General features: G+C 44.0%; 2 protein-coding genes across 2 annotated transcripts in view; both read right to left on the reverse strand.

Annotated features, from left to right (window-relative positions):
• LOC133616562 (low-density lipoprotein receptor-related protein 8-like) overlaps nt 1–5,707 on the reverse strand; it is a 66,502-nt gene extending 60,795 nt beyond the window's left edge. The window contains exons 1-2 of the mRNA XM_061975981.1: nt 5,580–5,707; nt 1,577–1,702 (exon numbers count right to left, since the gene is read on the reverse strand). Of these exons, the coding sequence (XP_061831965.1) occupies nt 1,577–1,702; nt 5,580–5,643 (190 nt within the window). The 5' untranslated portion in view covers nt 5,644–5,707. The remainder of the gene's footprint in view (nt 1–1,576; nt 1,703–5,579) is intronic.
• Nucleotides 5,708–6,553: 846 nt separating this feature from the next.
• Nucleotides 6,554–16,735, reverse strand: ndufa7 (NADH:ubiquinone oxidoreductase subunit A7). Its single transcript, XM_061976395.2, has 4 exons — nt 16,601–16,735; nt 16,319–16,368; nt 8,591–8,728; nt 6,554–6,742 (listed from the first exon to the last, which is right to left on the reverse strand). Exons 1-4 carry the CDS (start codon nt 16,649–16,651, stop codon nt 6,652–6,654), a joined length of 330 nt encoding a protein of 109 aa, XP_061832379.1. The 5' UTR covers nt 16,652–16,735; the 3' UTR covers nt 6,554–6,651.
• Nucleotides 16,736–17,003: the final 268 nt, after the last annotated feature.

Here is a 17,003-nt window from a genome sequence, read left to right on the forward strand (position 1 = left end):
TTTATATATCAATGATGAAATCTTAACATTGCAACACATGCCAATACGGCCGGGGTCGCTTACTAAAGTGCAATTTTAAATTTCGCGCGAAATATCCTGCTGAAAACGTCTCGGTATGATGACGCCGGCACGTGACGTCACGGATTGTAGAGGAAATTTTGGGACAGCATGGTGGCCAGCTATTAAGTCGTCTGTTTTCATCGCAAAATTCCACAGTATTCTGGACATCTGTGTTGGTGAATCTTTTGCAATTTGTTCAATGAACAATGGAGACAGCAAAGAAGAAAGCAGTAGGTGGGAAGCGGTGTATTGCGGCCGACTGCAGCAACACAAACACAGCCGGTGTTTCATTGTTTACATTCCCGAAAGATGACAGTCAAGCTTTACCATTGGCCTGTGGAGAACTGGGACAACAGAGACTCTTACCAGGAGGACTTTGAGTTGGATGCGCAGACGCGGTAGCGTGAGTACGCATGCAGCTGCGGCTTCCAAACATTTGATCGCTTGCCCGTACGTGCGTGCCGCTATGTGCATGTCACGCACGTAACTTTGGGGACTTTGGGGAAATATATGTGCTGTATGAACTTTGGGGAGGTGAACGGTACTTTGGGCTGTGGGATTGAGTGTGTTGTGCAGGTGTTTGAGTTGTATTGGCGGGTTATATGGACGGGAGGGGGGAGGTGTTTGTTATGCGGGATTAATTTGTGGCATATTAAATATAAGCCTGATTGTGTTGTGGCTAATAGAGTATATATATGTCTTGTGTTTATTTACTGTTTTAGTCATTCCCACCCGCCTCTCACAGCATCTTCCCTATCTGAATCGCTCCCACTGCCCTCTCGTCCTTCACTCTCACTTTCCTCATCCACGAATCTTTCATCCTCGCTCAAATTAATGGGGAAATCGTCGCTTTCTCGGTCCGAATCGCTCTCGCTGCTGGTGGCCATGATTGTAAACAATGTGCAGATGTGAGGAGCTCCACAACCTGTGACGTCACGCGCATATCGTCTGCTACTGAACTTTATCATCGATGTTCTCTACTAAATCCTTTCAGCAAAAATATGGCAATATCGCGAAATGATCAAGTATGACACATAGAATGGACCTGCTATCCCCGTTTAAATAAGAAAATCACATTTCAGTAGGCCTTTAAAGTGTATAAATGAATAAAATAAACCACCATCGCTCTAATGTGCACTCCATTATAGCGGCGATGCGGAAACGATGTCCGGATATTTAAAGTTTCGGGCTCGCCATGCAGTCAGGATTTCATAAATTGCTATTAGTTATACCAGAGATTTTCAAACTGTGGTACATGTGCCACTAGTGGTACGCGGGCTCCCTCTAGTGGTACACCAAAGCACCACTTTTTTTTTTTTTCCTATACTCAAACACAGTTTGACGTACTCGAATACTCAAGAAATAGTCATTTTCAACATCGCACAGAGACAAACCCGCGATATATCGAGTATATTCGATATAGCGCCCAGCCCTAAATACAGTATTTGTTTTCCAATTGTTATTGAAATGGCGGTTTGTGTGTTCCTGGGTTCCCAAAGACAACACGACCACTCACCACAGTGCTGTTCGTCAGATCCATCCGCACAGTCGCTGTGTCCGTCACAAAGCTTCTGTCTCAGGACGCACGAGCCATCTTTGCATCTGTGCTCTCGACAGGCGAGCAGAGTGTGACCTGCAGCACCTGAAACACACGAACACACGTTGTCTTTTAACTGCAACATCTTACAAAAAAAGAATACCCGGCAGCCATTGTGTGTACTGTGGTTGTTTAATTAAAATAATAATAATATTACTAATAATTATATATATATATAATATAATAATTGTCTGGACTGTTGAAATACTATTTTATAATCGTATTGTACTTTGTTCAAATTTTTATTTTACTATTCTTGTCCGTACTATACTGCCTGTAATTATGGCAAAGTCATTTCCTGCAAGGGTTCAATCATGTAATTTCTCTCTCAATTTACTCCTACTTGTGGCCAGGCTGCAGACAATGAGTGAAATTACACTAAAACATTTCAACAATCACATACTTAAAATACTTAGTTTTGCATTCATCGCGTGTAAACCTTTGGGATTGTTTCAAAAGACGTTTTCGACTGTGGAGACAAAAAACACATTTGCAAAAAAAGCCATGCTGCAACGCATTATGACATCACACACAACGTTCTCTTCGATACAAGTTACTATCTGTACGCCATTCCATCAGGTGTTGTTATGTTGTACAGGGCTCACTCATCTCCTCTTTCTGCTGTAACAATTGTGAATGATCCACTTGACACTCCTGTGGGGAAACTTTGCTTTGATCAGAAAAATAACAGAAAAATCCACAGCTTATTCCAAAATGATTGTGTGTCTGTCTCTTATGTAATTGCACTCTGGAATAATGTTGTGGATGACATCTGCTGGGTCAAAACATGGTCTCTTCCTAACAGGTATTTACTTACGAACAAAATCAAAGAGATTTCTTTCCAAAATCATTCATGGTTATTACCCTGTAAAGACTGTGATGGTTAGATACAAGAAGGACATTGATGTTACCTGCACCTTATGTAACATGCATCCAGAGACTGTTTACCACCTGTTTTGGACTAGTGAAAGCACTCGATCACTATGGCAGGGCATCTGTCGCTTCATCCTGGACAATATTCATGACACATTTGTGCTTTGTTTTAAAGATGTGCTATTTGGATGTAAACTGTATGAAAAAAAATTCCCGCCATCCATCTTCTTCCGCTTATCCGAGGTCGGGTCGCGGGGGCAGCAGCCTATTGCGGGGAAGCCCAGACTTCCCTCTCCCCAGCCACTTCGTCCAGCTCCTACCGGGGGATCCCGAGGTGTTCCCAGGCCAGCCGGGAGACATAGTCTTCCCAACGTGTCCTGGGTCTTCCCCGTAGCCTCCTACCGGTCGGACGTGCCCGAAACACCTCCCTCGGGAGGCGTTCGGGTGGCATCCTGACCAGATGCCCAAACCAACTCATCTGGCTCCTCTTGATGTGGAGGAGTAGCGGCTTTACGGACGACAGAGCTTCTCACCCTATCTTTAAGGGAGAGCCCCGTCACCCGGCGGAAGAAACTCATTTCGGCCGCTTGCACCCGTGATCTTGTCCTTTCGGTCATAACCCAAAGCTCATGACCATAGGTGAGGATGGGAACGTAGATCGACCGGTAAATTGAGAGCTTTGCCTTCCTAGCTCAGCACCTTCTTCACCACAACGGATCGATACAGCGTCCGCATTACTGAAGACGCTGCACAGATCCGCCTGTCGATCTCACGATCCACTCTTTCCTCACTCGTGAACAAGACTCCGAGGTACTTGAACTCCTCCACTTGGGGCAAGATCTCCTCCCCAACCTGGAGATGGCACTCCACCCTTTTCCGGGCGAGAACCATGGACTCGGACTTGGAGGTGCTGATTCCCATCCCAGTCGCTTCACACTCGGCTGCGAACCGATCCAGTGAGAGCTGAAGATCTTGGTCAGATGAAGCCATCAGGACCACATCATCTGCAAATAGCAGAGACCTAATCCTGCAGCCACCAAACCAGATCCCCTCAACGCCCTGACTGCGCCTAGAAATTCTGTCCAAAAAAGTTATGAACAGAATTGGTGACAAAGGGCAGGCTTGGCGGAGTCCAACCCTCACTGGAAACGTGTCCGACTTACTGCCGGCAATGCGGACCAAGCTCTGACACTGATCATACAGGGAGCGGACCGCCACAATCAGACAGTCCGATACCCCATACTCTCTGAGCACTCCCCACAGGACTTCCCAAGGGACACGGTCGAATGCCTTCTCCAAGTCCACAAAGCAAATGTAGACTGGTTGGGCAAACTCCCATGCACCCTCAAGGACCCTGCCGAGAGTATAGAGCTGGTCCACAGTTCCACGACCAGGACGAAAACCACACTGCTCCTCCTGAATCCGAGGTTCGACTATCCGGCGTAGCCTCCTCTCCAGTACACCTGAATAGACCTTACCGGGAAGGCTGAAGAGTGTGATCCCACGATAGTTGGAACACACCCTCCGGTTCCCCTTCTTAAAGAGAGGAACCACACCATCCCCGGTCCGCAAATCCAGAGATACCGCCGCCGATGTCCATGCGATGTTGCAAAAAAATTGAAAAGGAATTTTACCTTTGCAACCTCATTATACTATTGGCTAAGTTTTATATTCATAAATGTAAGTTTCTCAATACCCGACCTGTTTTTTGTGCCTTTTAAAAAAATAAAAAAATAAATATATATATATATATTCTGTGTGGAGTTTGCATGTTCTCCCTGTGACTGCGTGGGTTCCCACTGAGTACTCCGGCTTCCTCCCACCTCCAAAGACATGCACCTGGGGATAGGTTGATTGGCAACACTAAATTGGCCCTAGTGTGTGGATGTTGTCTGTCTATCTGTGTTGGCCCTGCGATTAGCTGGCGACTTGTCCAGGGTGTACCCCGCCTTCCGCCCGATTGTAGCTGAGATAGGCTCCAGCGCCCCCCGCGACCCCAAAGGGACAAGCGGTAGAAAATGGATGGATGGATGGATGGATTAGATAGATATATGTTCACGAGCGAGGGAAGAGTGGATCGTGAGATCGACAGGCGGATCGGTGCGGCGTCTTCAGTAATGCGGACGCTGTATCGATCCGTTGTGGTGAAGAAGGAGCTGAGCCGGAAGGCAAAGCTCTCAATTTACCGGTCGATCTACGTTCCCATCCTCACCTATGGTCATGAGCTTTGGGTTATGACCGAAAGGACAAGATCACGGGTTCAAGCAGCCGAAATGAGTTTCCTCCGCTCTCCCTTAGAGATAGGGTGAGAAGCTCTGCCATCCGGGGGGAGCTCAAAGTAAAGCCGCTGCTCCTCCACATCGAGAGGAGCCAGATGAGGTGGTTTGGGCATCTGGTCAGGATGCCACCCTAAACACCTCCTAGGGCACGTTCGACCGGTAGGAGGCCACGGGGAAGACCCAGGCCTGTTGGGAAGACTATGTCTCCCGGCTGGCCTGGGAACGCCTCGGGATCCCCCGGGAAGAGCTGGAAGAAGTGGCTGGGGAGAGGGAAGTCTGGGCTTCCCTGCTTAGGCTGCTGCCCCCGCAACCCGACCTCGGATAAGCGGAAGAAGATGGATGGATATATATATATATAATATATATATATATATACACATTTATATATATTTTGCATTCTATTTTAGGTACTTTATTAAGTTTACAACCCCCTGGCGCTGTTTTGTACTTATTTTGATTATTATTATTTCTCGATTGTTTGTAAATGTTGCAGTTTATAAATAAAGATTTATAAGATTCAAAAAAAAAAAAAAAAAAGTTACTACCTCTAAAGAAAGTGCATATGCACGTGTTTTAATGTAAATATAATTGAAAGATATGAAATACACTGAGCAAGTTTGTAGCGGTCGCTCGCATGACAGCATTCATTCAAACTGACAGTCTCGTGAGTCAACTTGCGGTCCGTCTGAAGTCAACAAACGACGTTTAAAAATACACACACATTAACCGAACAACGAAGAGCATATTGTATACATTTCCAAAAATGTTACCTGAAAGGTAATGATGCAGGGTGATAAAAGATATCAGGATAAATAAACCTCCAAGGTGTCCCATGCTTATATCATGTCCTCCACAATTCGTGCAGCTGGCGCGGAAAGATGACGTCAGAAGCGATTTTGCGACCTCTTTATGGGAAACTTTTTTTTTTTTCTTCACTGGACTCGTCTAATTTGTCTCTGAAAATGACCGTAAACTTTTATAGTATCAATTATTGCTCGTTCATTGTCACCGTTTAAGTGAAATATGTGCTTTTTAGATGAACCTAGTAAAATGTAAACATAACGTTGTTGGTGACTTATAAATACACCTTGAGCTTCAAATAATCAGATTAAATATTAGTAACACATTTGTAACACTTGCTGAAATATAAATTACATGAAAAAAAACAGAGCACCTAATTAATCCAACAATAATGGTTAATTATTTCATTTAATCTAAATGTTTATTTTTTTCATTAAAAATTGGCTGTTGTAGCTCCTGTTTGACAAGAAAACAACTTATTAAAGTTAAAGTAGCAATGATTGTCACACACACACACACTAGGTGTGGTGAAATTATTCTCTGCATTCGACCCATCACCCTTAATGATCACCCCCTGGGAGGTGAGGGGAGCAGTGGGCAGCAGCGGTGGCCACGCCCGGGAATCCTTTTTGGTGATTTAACCCCCAATTCCATCCCTTGATGCTGAGTGCCAAGCAGGGAGGTAATGGGTCCCATTTTTATAGTCTTTGGTATGACTCGGCCGGGGTTTGAACTCACAACCTACCGCTCTCAGGGAGAATTGAATTAGAGACACATTTAATTGTCTAATAAAATCTAGATGACATTGTGTAGGTTTTTTTCTTTCATTCCAATATGCACATTTAGGCCCAAGTTTAAATCTTATGCAAAAAACCAGTTGGTCATTTACACCATAAGTCATTTTATAAATATACTTCAAAACAAAATGGGAACAAAAAACAACAACATAGAAGCCATTTAATTTGCAATTTTTGAATATACAACCAAGACAGGGGAAACAGAGCTCTGCAGGACCTCTTGGGGGGGTTGATGACGGTCATCTCAGAGGTATGGCTGGTCTGTGGAGATCTCCAGCTCCTTGTACACGCTTCCAGGAGTCACTGGATGCTTTGTTGGTACAGCCGCAACTTGGCTGGAAAAGCAAGTGGAAACTTTGGAAACTACCAAACCGAAAGGATTGTGATATCATTTGAAGTAGAGATCGACCGATATGCTTTTTTCCAGGTAAGCAGAAAAGATGTACTGCTGCAGGAGCGAGAGAGGGAGAGAAGGGGGGAATGCTTGAGGTGTGGTTACAACTATCTACTTCACTGTTTTTTTAAATATATACCAAAAACTGTTATCGTGTATATACTGGTATTAAATGTGTATATATTAATATCATATGTGTGTATACTGGTATTATGTGTGTATATACTGGTATCATGTGTATATACTAATATCATATGTGTGTATACTGGTATCATGTGTGTATTTACTGGTATCATGTGTGTATATATTATATATACTGGTATCATATGTGTATATACTGGTATCAAATGTGTATATACTAGTATCATATGGGTGTATACACTGGTATCAAGTGTATATATTGTATATACACTAGTATCATATGTGTTTATATTGTATATACTGCTATCCTATGTGTACATAAAGTATATACAGGTATCATGTGTATATATTGTACATACTGGTATCATATATGTATGTATTACAGTATATATATATATACACTGGTATCATATGTTTTTATATTATATACACACTGGTATCATATGTGTATACATTGTATATACTGGTATCAAATGTGTATACATTGTATAGACTGATATCATTTGTGTATATATTTATATGTGTATATATTGTATACACTGGTATCGTGTGTGTATCTACTGGTATCATACGTGTATATACTGGTATCATATGTGCATATATTGTATATACTGGTATCACATGTGTATATACTGGTATCATATGTGTATATATTGTATATACTGGTATCATATGTGTATATACTGGTATTATATGTGTATATATTGTACATACTGTATTAGGGATGTCCGATAATGACTTTTTTGCCGATATCCGATATTCTGATATTGTCCAACTCTTAATTACAGATACCGATATCAACCGATACCGATATATACAGTCGTGGAATTAACACATTATTATGCCTAATTTGGACAACCAGGTATGGTGAAGATAAGGTCCTTTTTTTAAAAAAATAATAAAATAAAATAAGATAAATAAATTAAAAACATTTTCTTGAATAAAAAAGAAAGTAAAACAATATAAAAACAGTTGCATAGAAACTAGTAATGAATGAAAATGAGTAAAATTAACTGTTAAAGGTTAGTACTATTAGTGGACCAGCAGCACGCCCAATCATGTGTGCTTACGGACTGTATCCCTTGCAGACTGTATTGATATATATTTATATATAATGTAGGAACCAGAATATTAATAACAGAAAGAAACAACCCTTTTGTGTGAATGAGTCTAAATGGGGGAGGGAGGTTTTTTGGGTTGGTGCACTAATTGTAAGTGTAACTTGTGTATTTTATGTTGATTTAATTTAAAAAAAACAAAACAAAACAAAAAAAACGATACCGATAAAAAAACAAAAAACGGTATCGATCATTTCCGATACTACATTTCAAAGCATTTATCGGTCGATAATATCGGCAGGCCGATATTATCGGACATCTCTATACTGTATCATATATGTATATACTGGTATCATATGTGTATATATTTTCATATATGTGTATGTATTGTACATACTGTTATCATATGTGTATATATTATGTCTAATTAAGTAGTTATGTTTTAGTTGTTAACAAAAAATAAAGGCCGATACCAATAAAAAAACAGCAGATAACGATATAAGTCAAAATGCTGCTAATCGGTCGATCTCTGATTTGAATGACTCAGCATTCTGCAATATATTTATTTATCTTCCACCAGCGTGAGTTACCTGCCAGCAGCTAGCGCCTTCTGGGAGGACATGACAACCATAGGCGGCATGGACTCTCGGCGCCCGTCTCTGGTGCAATAGTAGTTGCCGGCGAACTTGTGGCTCGGCCCTTCGGGAAGTTTAGGCGGGAGCTGCGTCCTACAAGAGAAAGACAGTAAGTCAAATGAACAAATAGGAATACAGTTGACATTGTTTTTGTCGACAACCGCCAAGTCGACCAGCTCATCAAGTCATAGGATTCGGCGATATGGCTGAAAACTGTATCACTATGTGCGTTTTTTATAGTGATCGATAATTATTGATATTTTTTTATTACTTATTCAAGCCTGCCATTAAATACAGTAATATAATTCCAATAAGCGTACTATTTATCAGTGCAGAAGGTGTGTGGTAGCCAGGTGGTAAATATTTGCAGATAAATTTGAATGCAGTTGCAGTTTCGAGACACGAGATGGCAGTAGTGTATAAGCTATTGAACACTACAAAGAGTATAGGAAGTTGCTCATTAAACCAACACATTGGAAGTATCAGGATGTTGCCGCACCGTCTGCATTAAAACCAACAAAACTGAAGACAAGTTTGTGTTATTGAGGTAATATATCAAGATATCATCATTTCTCTCCTCACTCCATGCAGAGAATCCACAGCGAGACAGAAAGACGGCGCAACTAAACTTGGTAGATACTGTTACCTGATTGGCTGTTAGCGTGTCAGCCCCATTTCTCATGCAGTGACACTTCCTGTTTCCTGTTTAGCTGGGTTACCAGAGCGTGCGTGACTGTCACGACCCAACCGGTACCGGAAGACTCGATCGCAAATACTACGTCACTTCACGTCAACTGTTATGACATTATTGACAAGTTAATTTTGCATAATAGGGAACCCTTAAAGGATTTATCAAACATGTGGCTGATTTTGTTTTACACATTTTATTCTAAAAGAAGGACTAAGGGCTAAATTAGGGCCAAGAGTTTTGGACTCAAAAACAGAAAAATCAAGTTTTGAGGTTGAATTTTGAAAAAATGCAGTGTATTAAAAATAAAAACAAGGGCAAACATTTTTTTTCAGGATGACTATACAGTAATTATGAGTCACTATTATAAGTGGTAAATTATGACTAATTATTTTTAACTAATCATTTAAAATGTTTCCTTTTCATGTTTGAGCTTCTGTTTTTTCAGATTATTGCATTTTATTTAGTAGGTTTTTTTTCAGTTTCAGGTCTTATGTTGTCAGATCCAAACTTTTGGCCTAAATTTAGCAAGGAGGTTGGGCATCAACTGAGAGGGGCGTAGCATCATGACAGACAGCTTAGCAAAAAGGATAGTCGGTGTGCCCTATCACGTTGCCTTCAGGGACTGTAATGTCTATCAATCCATCCATTTTCTACGGCTTGTCCCTCTCGGGGAGGCTACTTATTTATTTAATTATTAGGTATTGTGTACAAAACCAACAGCCATAACATGAAATTAAAAACACAAAATGAATATTGAATAAATCAAACATTTTTCAACTGTTATTGGTATGTGACATATAGTTTTTTGCCTTGTCTGTTGTCCCATGTCCTTTAGCCTTATCAGCGGTGCAAACTGATTTTTGTTATCACCAGGTAACACATTGTGGAGAGCAAACTTACCACTTTCATGTTTTTGTTTTTTATTTAATTGCTGCTGAGGCCATCCATCCATCCATCTTCTTCCGCTTATCCGAGGTCGGGTCGCGGGGGCAGCAGCCTAAGCAGGGAAGCCCAGACTTCCCTCTCCCCAGCCACTTCGTCCAGCTCCTCCCGGGGGATCCCGAGGCGTTCCCAGGCCAGCCGGGAGACATAGTCTTCCCAACGTGTCCTGGGTCTTCCTCGTGGCCTCCTACCGGTCGGACATGCCCTAAACACCTCCTTAGGGAGGCGCTCGGGTGGCATCCTGACCAGATGCCCGAACCACCTGATCTGGCTCCTCTCGATGCGGAGGAGCAGCGGCTTTACTTTGAGCTCCCCCCGGATGACAGAGCTTCTCACCCTATCTCTAAGGGAGAGCCCCGCCACCCGGCGGAGGAAACTAATTTCGGCCGCTTGTACCCGTGATCTTGTCCTTTCGGTCATAACCCAAAGCTCATGACCATAGGTGAGGATGGGAACGTAGATCGACCGGTAAATTGAGAGCTTTGCCTTCCGGCTCAGCTCCTTCTTCACCACAACGGATCGATACAGCGTCCGCATTACTGAAGACGCCGCACCGATCCGCCTGTCGATCTCACGATCCACTCTTCCCTCACTCGTGAACAAGACTCCGAGGTACTTGAACTCCTCCACTTGGGGCAAGATCTCCTCCCCAACCCGGAGATGGCACTCCACCCTTTTCCGGGCGAGAACCATGGACTCGGACTTGGAGGTGCTGATTCTCATCCCAGTCGCCTCACACTCAGCTGCGAACCGATCCAGTGAGAGCTGAAGATCCTGGCCAGATGAAGCCATCAGGACCAAATTATCTGCAAAAAGCAGAGACCTAATCCTGCAGCCACCAAACCGGATCCCCTCAACGCCTTGACTGCGCCTAGAAATTCTGTCCATAAAAGTTATGAACAGAATCGGTGACAAAGGGCAGCCTTGGCGGAGTCCAACCCTCACCGGAAACGTGTCCGACTCACTGCCGGCAATGCGAACCAAGCTCTGACACTGATCATACAGGGAGCGGACCGCCACAATCAGACAGTCCGAAACCCCATACTCTCTGAGCACTCCCCACAGGACTTCCCGAGGGACACGGTCGAATGCCTTCTCCAAGTCCACAAAGCACATGTAGACTGGTTGGGCAAACTCCCATGCACCCTCAAGGACCCTGCCGAGAGTATAGAGCTGGTCCACAGTTCCACGACCAGGACGAAAACCACACTGTTCCTCCTGAATCCGAGGTTCGACTATCCGGCGTAGCCTCCTCTCCAGTACACCTGAATAGACCTTACCGGGAAGGCTGAGGAGTGTGATCCCACGATAGTTAGAACACACCCTCCGGTTCCCCTTTTTAAAGAGAGGAACCACCACCCCGGTCTGCCAATCCAGAGGTACTGCCCCCGATGTCCACGCGATGCTGCAGAGTCTTGTCAACCAAGACAGCCCTACAGCATCCAGAGCCTTAAGGAACTCCGGGCGGATCTCATCCACCCCCGGGGCCTTGCCACCGAGGAGCTTTTTAACTACCTCAGCAACCTCAGCCCCAGAAATAGGAGAGCCCACCACAGATTCCTCAGGCACTGCTTCCTCATAGGAAGACGTGTTGGTGGGATTGAGGAGGTCTTCGAAGTATTCCCTCCACCGATCCACAACTTCCGCAGTCGAGGTCAGCAGAACACCATCCTCGCCATACACGGTGTTGGTAGTGCACTGCTTCCCCTTCCTGAGGCGGTGGATGGTGGTCCAGAATCGCTTCGAAGCCGTCCGGAAGTCGTTTTCCATGGCTTCCCCGAACTCCTCCCATGTCCGAGTTTTTGCCTCCGCGACCGCTGAAGCCGCACACCGCTTGGCCTGTCGGTACCTGTCCGCTGCCTCAGGAGTCCCATGAGCCAAAAGAACCCGATAGGACTCCTTCTTCAGCTTGACGGCATCCCTCACCGCCGGTGTCCACCAACGGGTTCTAGGATTACCGCCACGACAGGCACCAACTACCTTGCGGCCACAGCTCCAATCAGCCGCCTCGACAATAGAGGTGTGGAACATGGTCCACTCGGACTCAATGTCCAGCACCTCCCTCGTGACATGTTCAAAGTTCTTCCGGAGGTGGGAATTGAAACTCTCTCTGACAGGAGACTCTGCCAGACGTTCCCAGCAAACCCTCACAATGCGTTTGGGCCTGCCAGGTCTGTCCGGCATCCTCCCCCACCATCGCAGCCAACTCACCACCAGGTGGTGATCGGTAGAAAGCTCCGCCCCTCTCTTCACCCGAGTGTCCAAAACATGAGGCCGCAAATCCGATGACACAACTACAAAGTCGATCATAGAACTGCGGCCTAGGGTGTCCTGGTGCCAAGTGCACATATGGACACCCTTATGCTTGAACATGGTGTTCGTTATGGACAATCCGTGACAGGCACAAAAGTCCAATAACAAAACACCACTTGGGTTCAGATCCGGGCGGCCATTCTTCCCAATCACGCCTCTCCAGGTTTCACTGTCGTTGCCAATATGAGCGTTGAAGTCCCCCAGTAGAACGAGGGAATCACCCGGGGGAGCACTCTCAAGTACTCCCTCGAGTGAATACAAAAAGGGTGGGTACTCTGAGCTGCTCTTTGGCGCGTAAGCGCAAACAACAGTCAGGACCCGTCCCCCCACCCGAAGGCGGAGGGAAGCTACCCTCTCGTCCACCGGGTTGAACTCCAACATGCAGGCTCTGAGCCGGGGGGCAACAAGAATTGCCACCCCAGCCTGTCGCCTCTCACTGCTGGCAACGCCAGAGTGGAAGAGAGTCCATCCCCTCTCGAGAGAACTGGTTCCAGAGCCCTTGCTGTGCGTCGAGGTGAGTCCGACTATATCCAACCGGAACTTCTCTACCTCGCGCACTAGCTCAGGCTCCTTCCCCCCCAGCGAGGTGACGTTCCACGTCCCAAGAGCTAGCTTCTGTAGCCGAGGATCGGACCGCCAAGTGCCCTGCCTTCGGCTACCGCCCAGCTCACATTGCACCCGACCTCTATGGCCCCTGCTATGGGTGGTGAGCCCATTGGAGGGGGGACCCACGTTGCCTCTTCGGGCTGTGCCCGGCCGGGCCCCATGGGGACAGGCCCGGCCACCAGGCGCTCGCCATCGTGCCCCAACTCCGGGCCTGGCTCCGGAGGGGGGCCCCGGTGACCCGCGTCCGGGCGAGGGAAATCTGAGTCTCGGTTCTTGCATTTCCATAGAAGTCTTCGAGCTGCTCTTTGTCTGATCCCTCACCTAGGAACTGTTTGTCTTGGGAGACCCTACCAGGGGGCATGGAAGCCCCCGGACAACATAGCTCCTAGGATCATTGGGACACGCAAACTCCTCTACCACGTTAAGGTGGCGCTCAGGTGGTGAAATAAAAACATGTGAATGTGAAAAACTAAAACAAAAATTAAAACTGTAAATAAAATAATTTGGAATTTGAAAAAAAAGAAACTGAAATATCAAAATATATAAAAGTGAAAAATAAAAATTTATCAATCCATTCGTTTTCTACTGCTATTCGCTCTCGGGGTTGCGTAGCCTATCCCAGCTGCACTTGGGCGGAAGACCGTGTACACCCTGCCCTGGACAAGTCGCCACCTCAGACAGACAACCATTAAAAATAAATGATTTATTTAAAATAAATGCAAACTAACTAACATTATATATATATATATATATATATATATATATATATATATATATATATATATATATATATATATAATCAAAGTTTTTTTTTGGGATCATATTTTGTAATTTTGCACATCATTCACAATCCCTATTTAATACAACAACACGTTTTTCTTTTTTTATGCATTAAAAATTGTAAAATACGGCGTATACAAGATGGCGAACAATGCAGCTCAAGGGGGGGTAATCTATTTCGCCCATAGAACCCTCTAAAAAGCATTCAAAAAGCATGTTGTTTACCTTTACATGCCGTGACCTAAATATTAACCAAGTATTAGCGATATTGTTATTATAAGCGCTAACGCCAACAAACTATTTTTAGCAGCGCTGTGTAACTAGCTTGACATATTGAGCTGCCGCATCGCCTCTGAGTGGTGAAAGTTAAATCTATATTATTAAATCGTCCCTCACACTTGGAAAGTGGAAGGATGTGGCCATAAGCTTTGACATTCGCCTTAGACCAGGAGATGGCAAGAAAGACACGAAAAGACATTGTTTGCAGCATATTTTTTTAATTTTTAAACCTGCGTGAGATTATGATAATTTCTTCATCCAAACGGTAAGATATGAACATCCCAACAGTCAGCATCTAAGTGAGAGTAGACATTATACAGTAAGGGATATTTTATTACGTTCATATTTTGTATTTTTAAGCACTTAGCAATACTGCTACTTGATGCTCTGTGTTTCACTAAAGCTGGATCTGATTAGTACACAGCTTGTAAAGCCTGTAGCTCGTCCTCCTTATCCATCCATCCATTTTCTACCGCTTATTCCCTTTGGGGTCGCGGGGGGCGCTGGAGCCTATCTCAGCTACAATCGGGCGGAAGGCGGGGTACACCCTGGACAAGTCGCCACCTCATCGTCCTCCTTATATTCAGGCTTTAAAATAAGGTTCTGGATCATCAGTTTCCCCAAAGTTGTATCCGTTGTTTCTCATGAAGTCTGCAATGATTAGTAGTGTTGTTGTTGCTGAAGGTAAAAAGCGAACATCCTGATGCGTCTGTGAAATGAATGAGCCGCCGTATGCTTAACATGAGCAAAATATGTAAATATGACATGTTATTATGAATGCACCTGTTACTACACTACATATACTGTATACTTGCGTGTAGAGATGTCCAATAATGGCTTTTTTGCCGATATCCGATATTCCGATATTGTCCAACTCTTAATTACCGATTCCCATATCAACCGATACCGATATATACAGTCGTGGAATTAACACATTATTATGCCTAATTTTGTTGTGATGCCCCGCTGGATGCATTAAACAATGTAACAAGGTTTTCCAAAATAAATCAACTCAAGTTATGGGAAAAAAATGCCAACATGGCACTGCCATATTTATTATTGAAGTCACAAAGTGCATTATTTTTTTTTTTAACATGCCTCAAAACAGCAGCTTGGAATTTGGGACATGCTCTCCCTGAGAGAGCATGAGGAGGTTGAGGTGGGTGGGGTTGGGGTGGGAGGTAGCGGGGGGTGTATATTGTAGCGTCCTGGAAGAGTTAGTGCTGCAAGGGGTTCTGGGTATTTGTCCTGTTGTGTTTATGTTGTGTTACGGTGCGGATGTTCTCCCGAAATGTGTTTGTCATTCTTGTTTGGTGTGGGTTCACTGTGTGGCGCATATTTGTAACAGTGTTAAAGTTGTTTATACCGCCACCCTCAGTGTGACCTGTATGGCTGTTGACAAAGTATGCATGGCATTCACTTGTGTGTGTGAAAAGCCGTAGATATTATGTGATGGGGCCGGCACGCAAAGGCAGTGCCTTTAAGGTTTATTGGCGCTCTGTACCTCTCCCTACGTCCGTGTACACAGCGGCGTTTTAAAAAGTCATACATTTTACTTTTTGAAACCGATTTTTAATTTTCCGATATCACATTTTAAAGCATTTACTTACGTGTATATAAAACGTTGGAGGTTTTTTTGAGCCCTTTATAGGCAGAATAGAGCGACTCCCTTTGGCTTCATTGTTAGCTGACTTTTGGTAGTGTTTATTTAAAATGCATAAAAAAGACAAACGTGTGTGTTATTTTCTTACATAAGAATTGTGAATGATAAGCAAAATTCCCCCCCCAAAAAGTGCAGTACCCCTTTAAAGTAGTAACACAGCGGACTTCAAGTGTGGTACAGTTTACAATCATGGTTAACTCCCTCTTACACTTGTCAGAGAGTACATTACTGATATTTCGGGAGCATCTTCAACGTGGAAGTATTTGTCATTACGGTAAAGGCGTGGAATCATTTTTAATGTTTTAATAGTAAGAAAAAGCACCATTATACGTTTATATGACAGCTTTTAATCATGTACCACTTATGGCACTTCCGGTTTTGTCTCTAGACTCTCATAGTATTAACTCACCTCTTCGCTACCTCTTCATACCGCAGTTGCAGCTTACTCTGAAGGTCATGCTAAAATAATAATGGGGGGGGAAGAACATTTGAATTTGTTCTCAATTTACATGCAAATTCATAGAAACAATCGACTTTATTAGGCAGGCAGTTTAGCTCTTAACAATACAAGCTAGCTGACCCTTTAGCTGCCATTAAATGAACCCGGCTCAGCAGTAATACAAAGACAGCTCAACGCTACGTAAACTCGATGGTTCCTCTCTTGAACTAAGTCCATGTTTGAATAACTTACCCCTGATAGAAAATTCCGAATTCTTTGAATAATTTTAGTAGCAGTCGCCATGTTTGCTGTTATGAAGGGCACGCAGCTTCTTCTCCTGCAAGCGGACAGTTTCTCTGCACGCTGCCGACACCTGGTGGCGCGGGAGGAAAACTGCACCATGTATTCGCGATTGCTAATTATGGGCCTGCTACGAAGCAAGCGCACTATTTATTATAAAAAAAAATGTTAACCTGGGAACTAGCAATTGAACCAGGGGTGACCAAACTTCTATTTTGATATTTTTCAGTTTCAAAACCAATAGAATGATTATTGTAACCATTAGAATGCCCATCAATTTCGTGACTGTTAAAGGGTCAAAAGTCCATCCATCCATCCATCTTCTTTCACTTATCCGAGGTCGGGTCGCGGGGGC

This window comes from Nerophis lumbriciformis, linkage group LG14, assembly GCF_033978685.3.
Source record: "Nerophis lumbriciformis linkage group LG14, RoL_Nlum_v2.1, whole genome shotgun sequence".
In the NCBI taxonomy this organism is placed as follows: Eukaryota; Metazoa; Chordata; class Actinopteri; order Syngnathiformes; family Syngnathidae; genus Nerophis; species Nerophis lumbriciformis.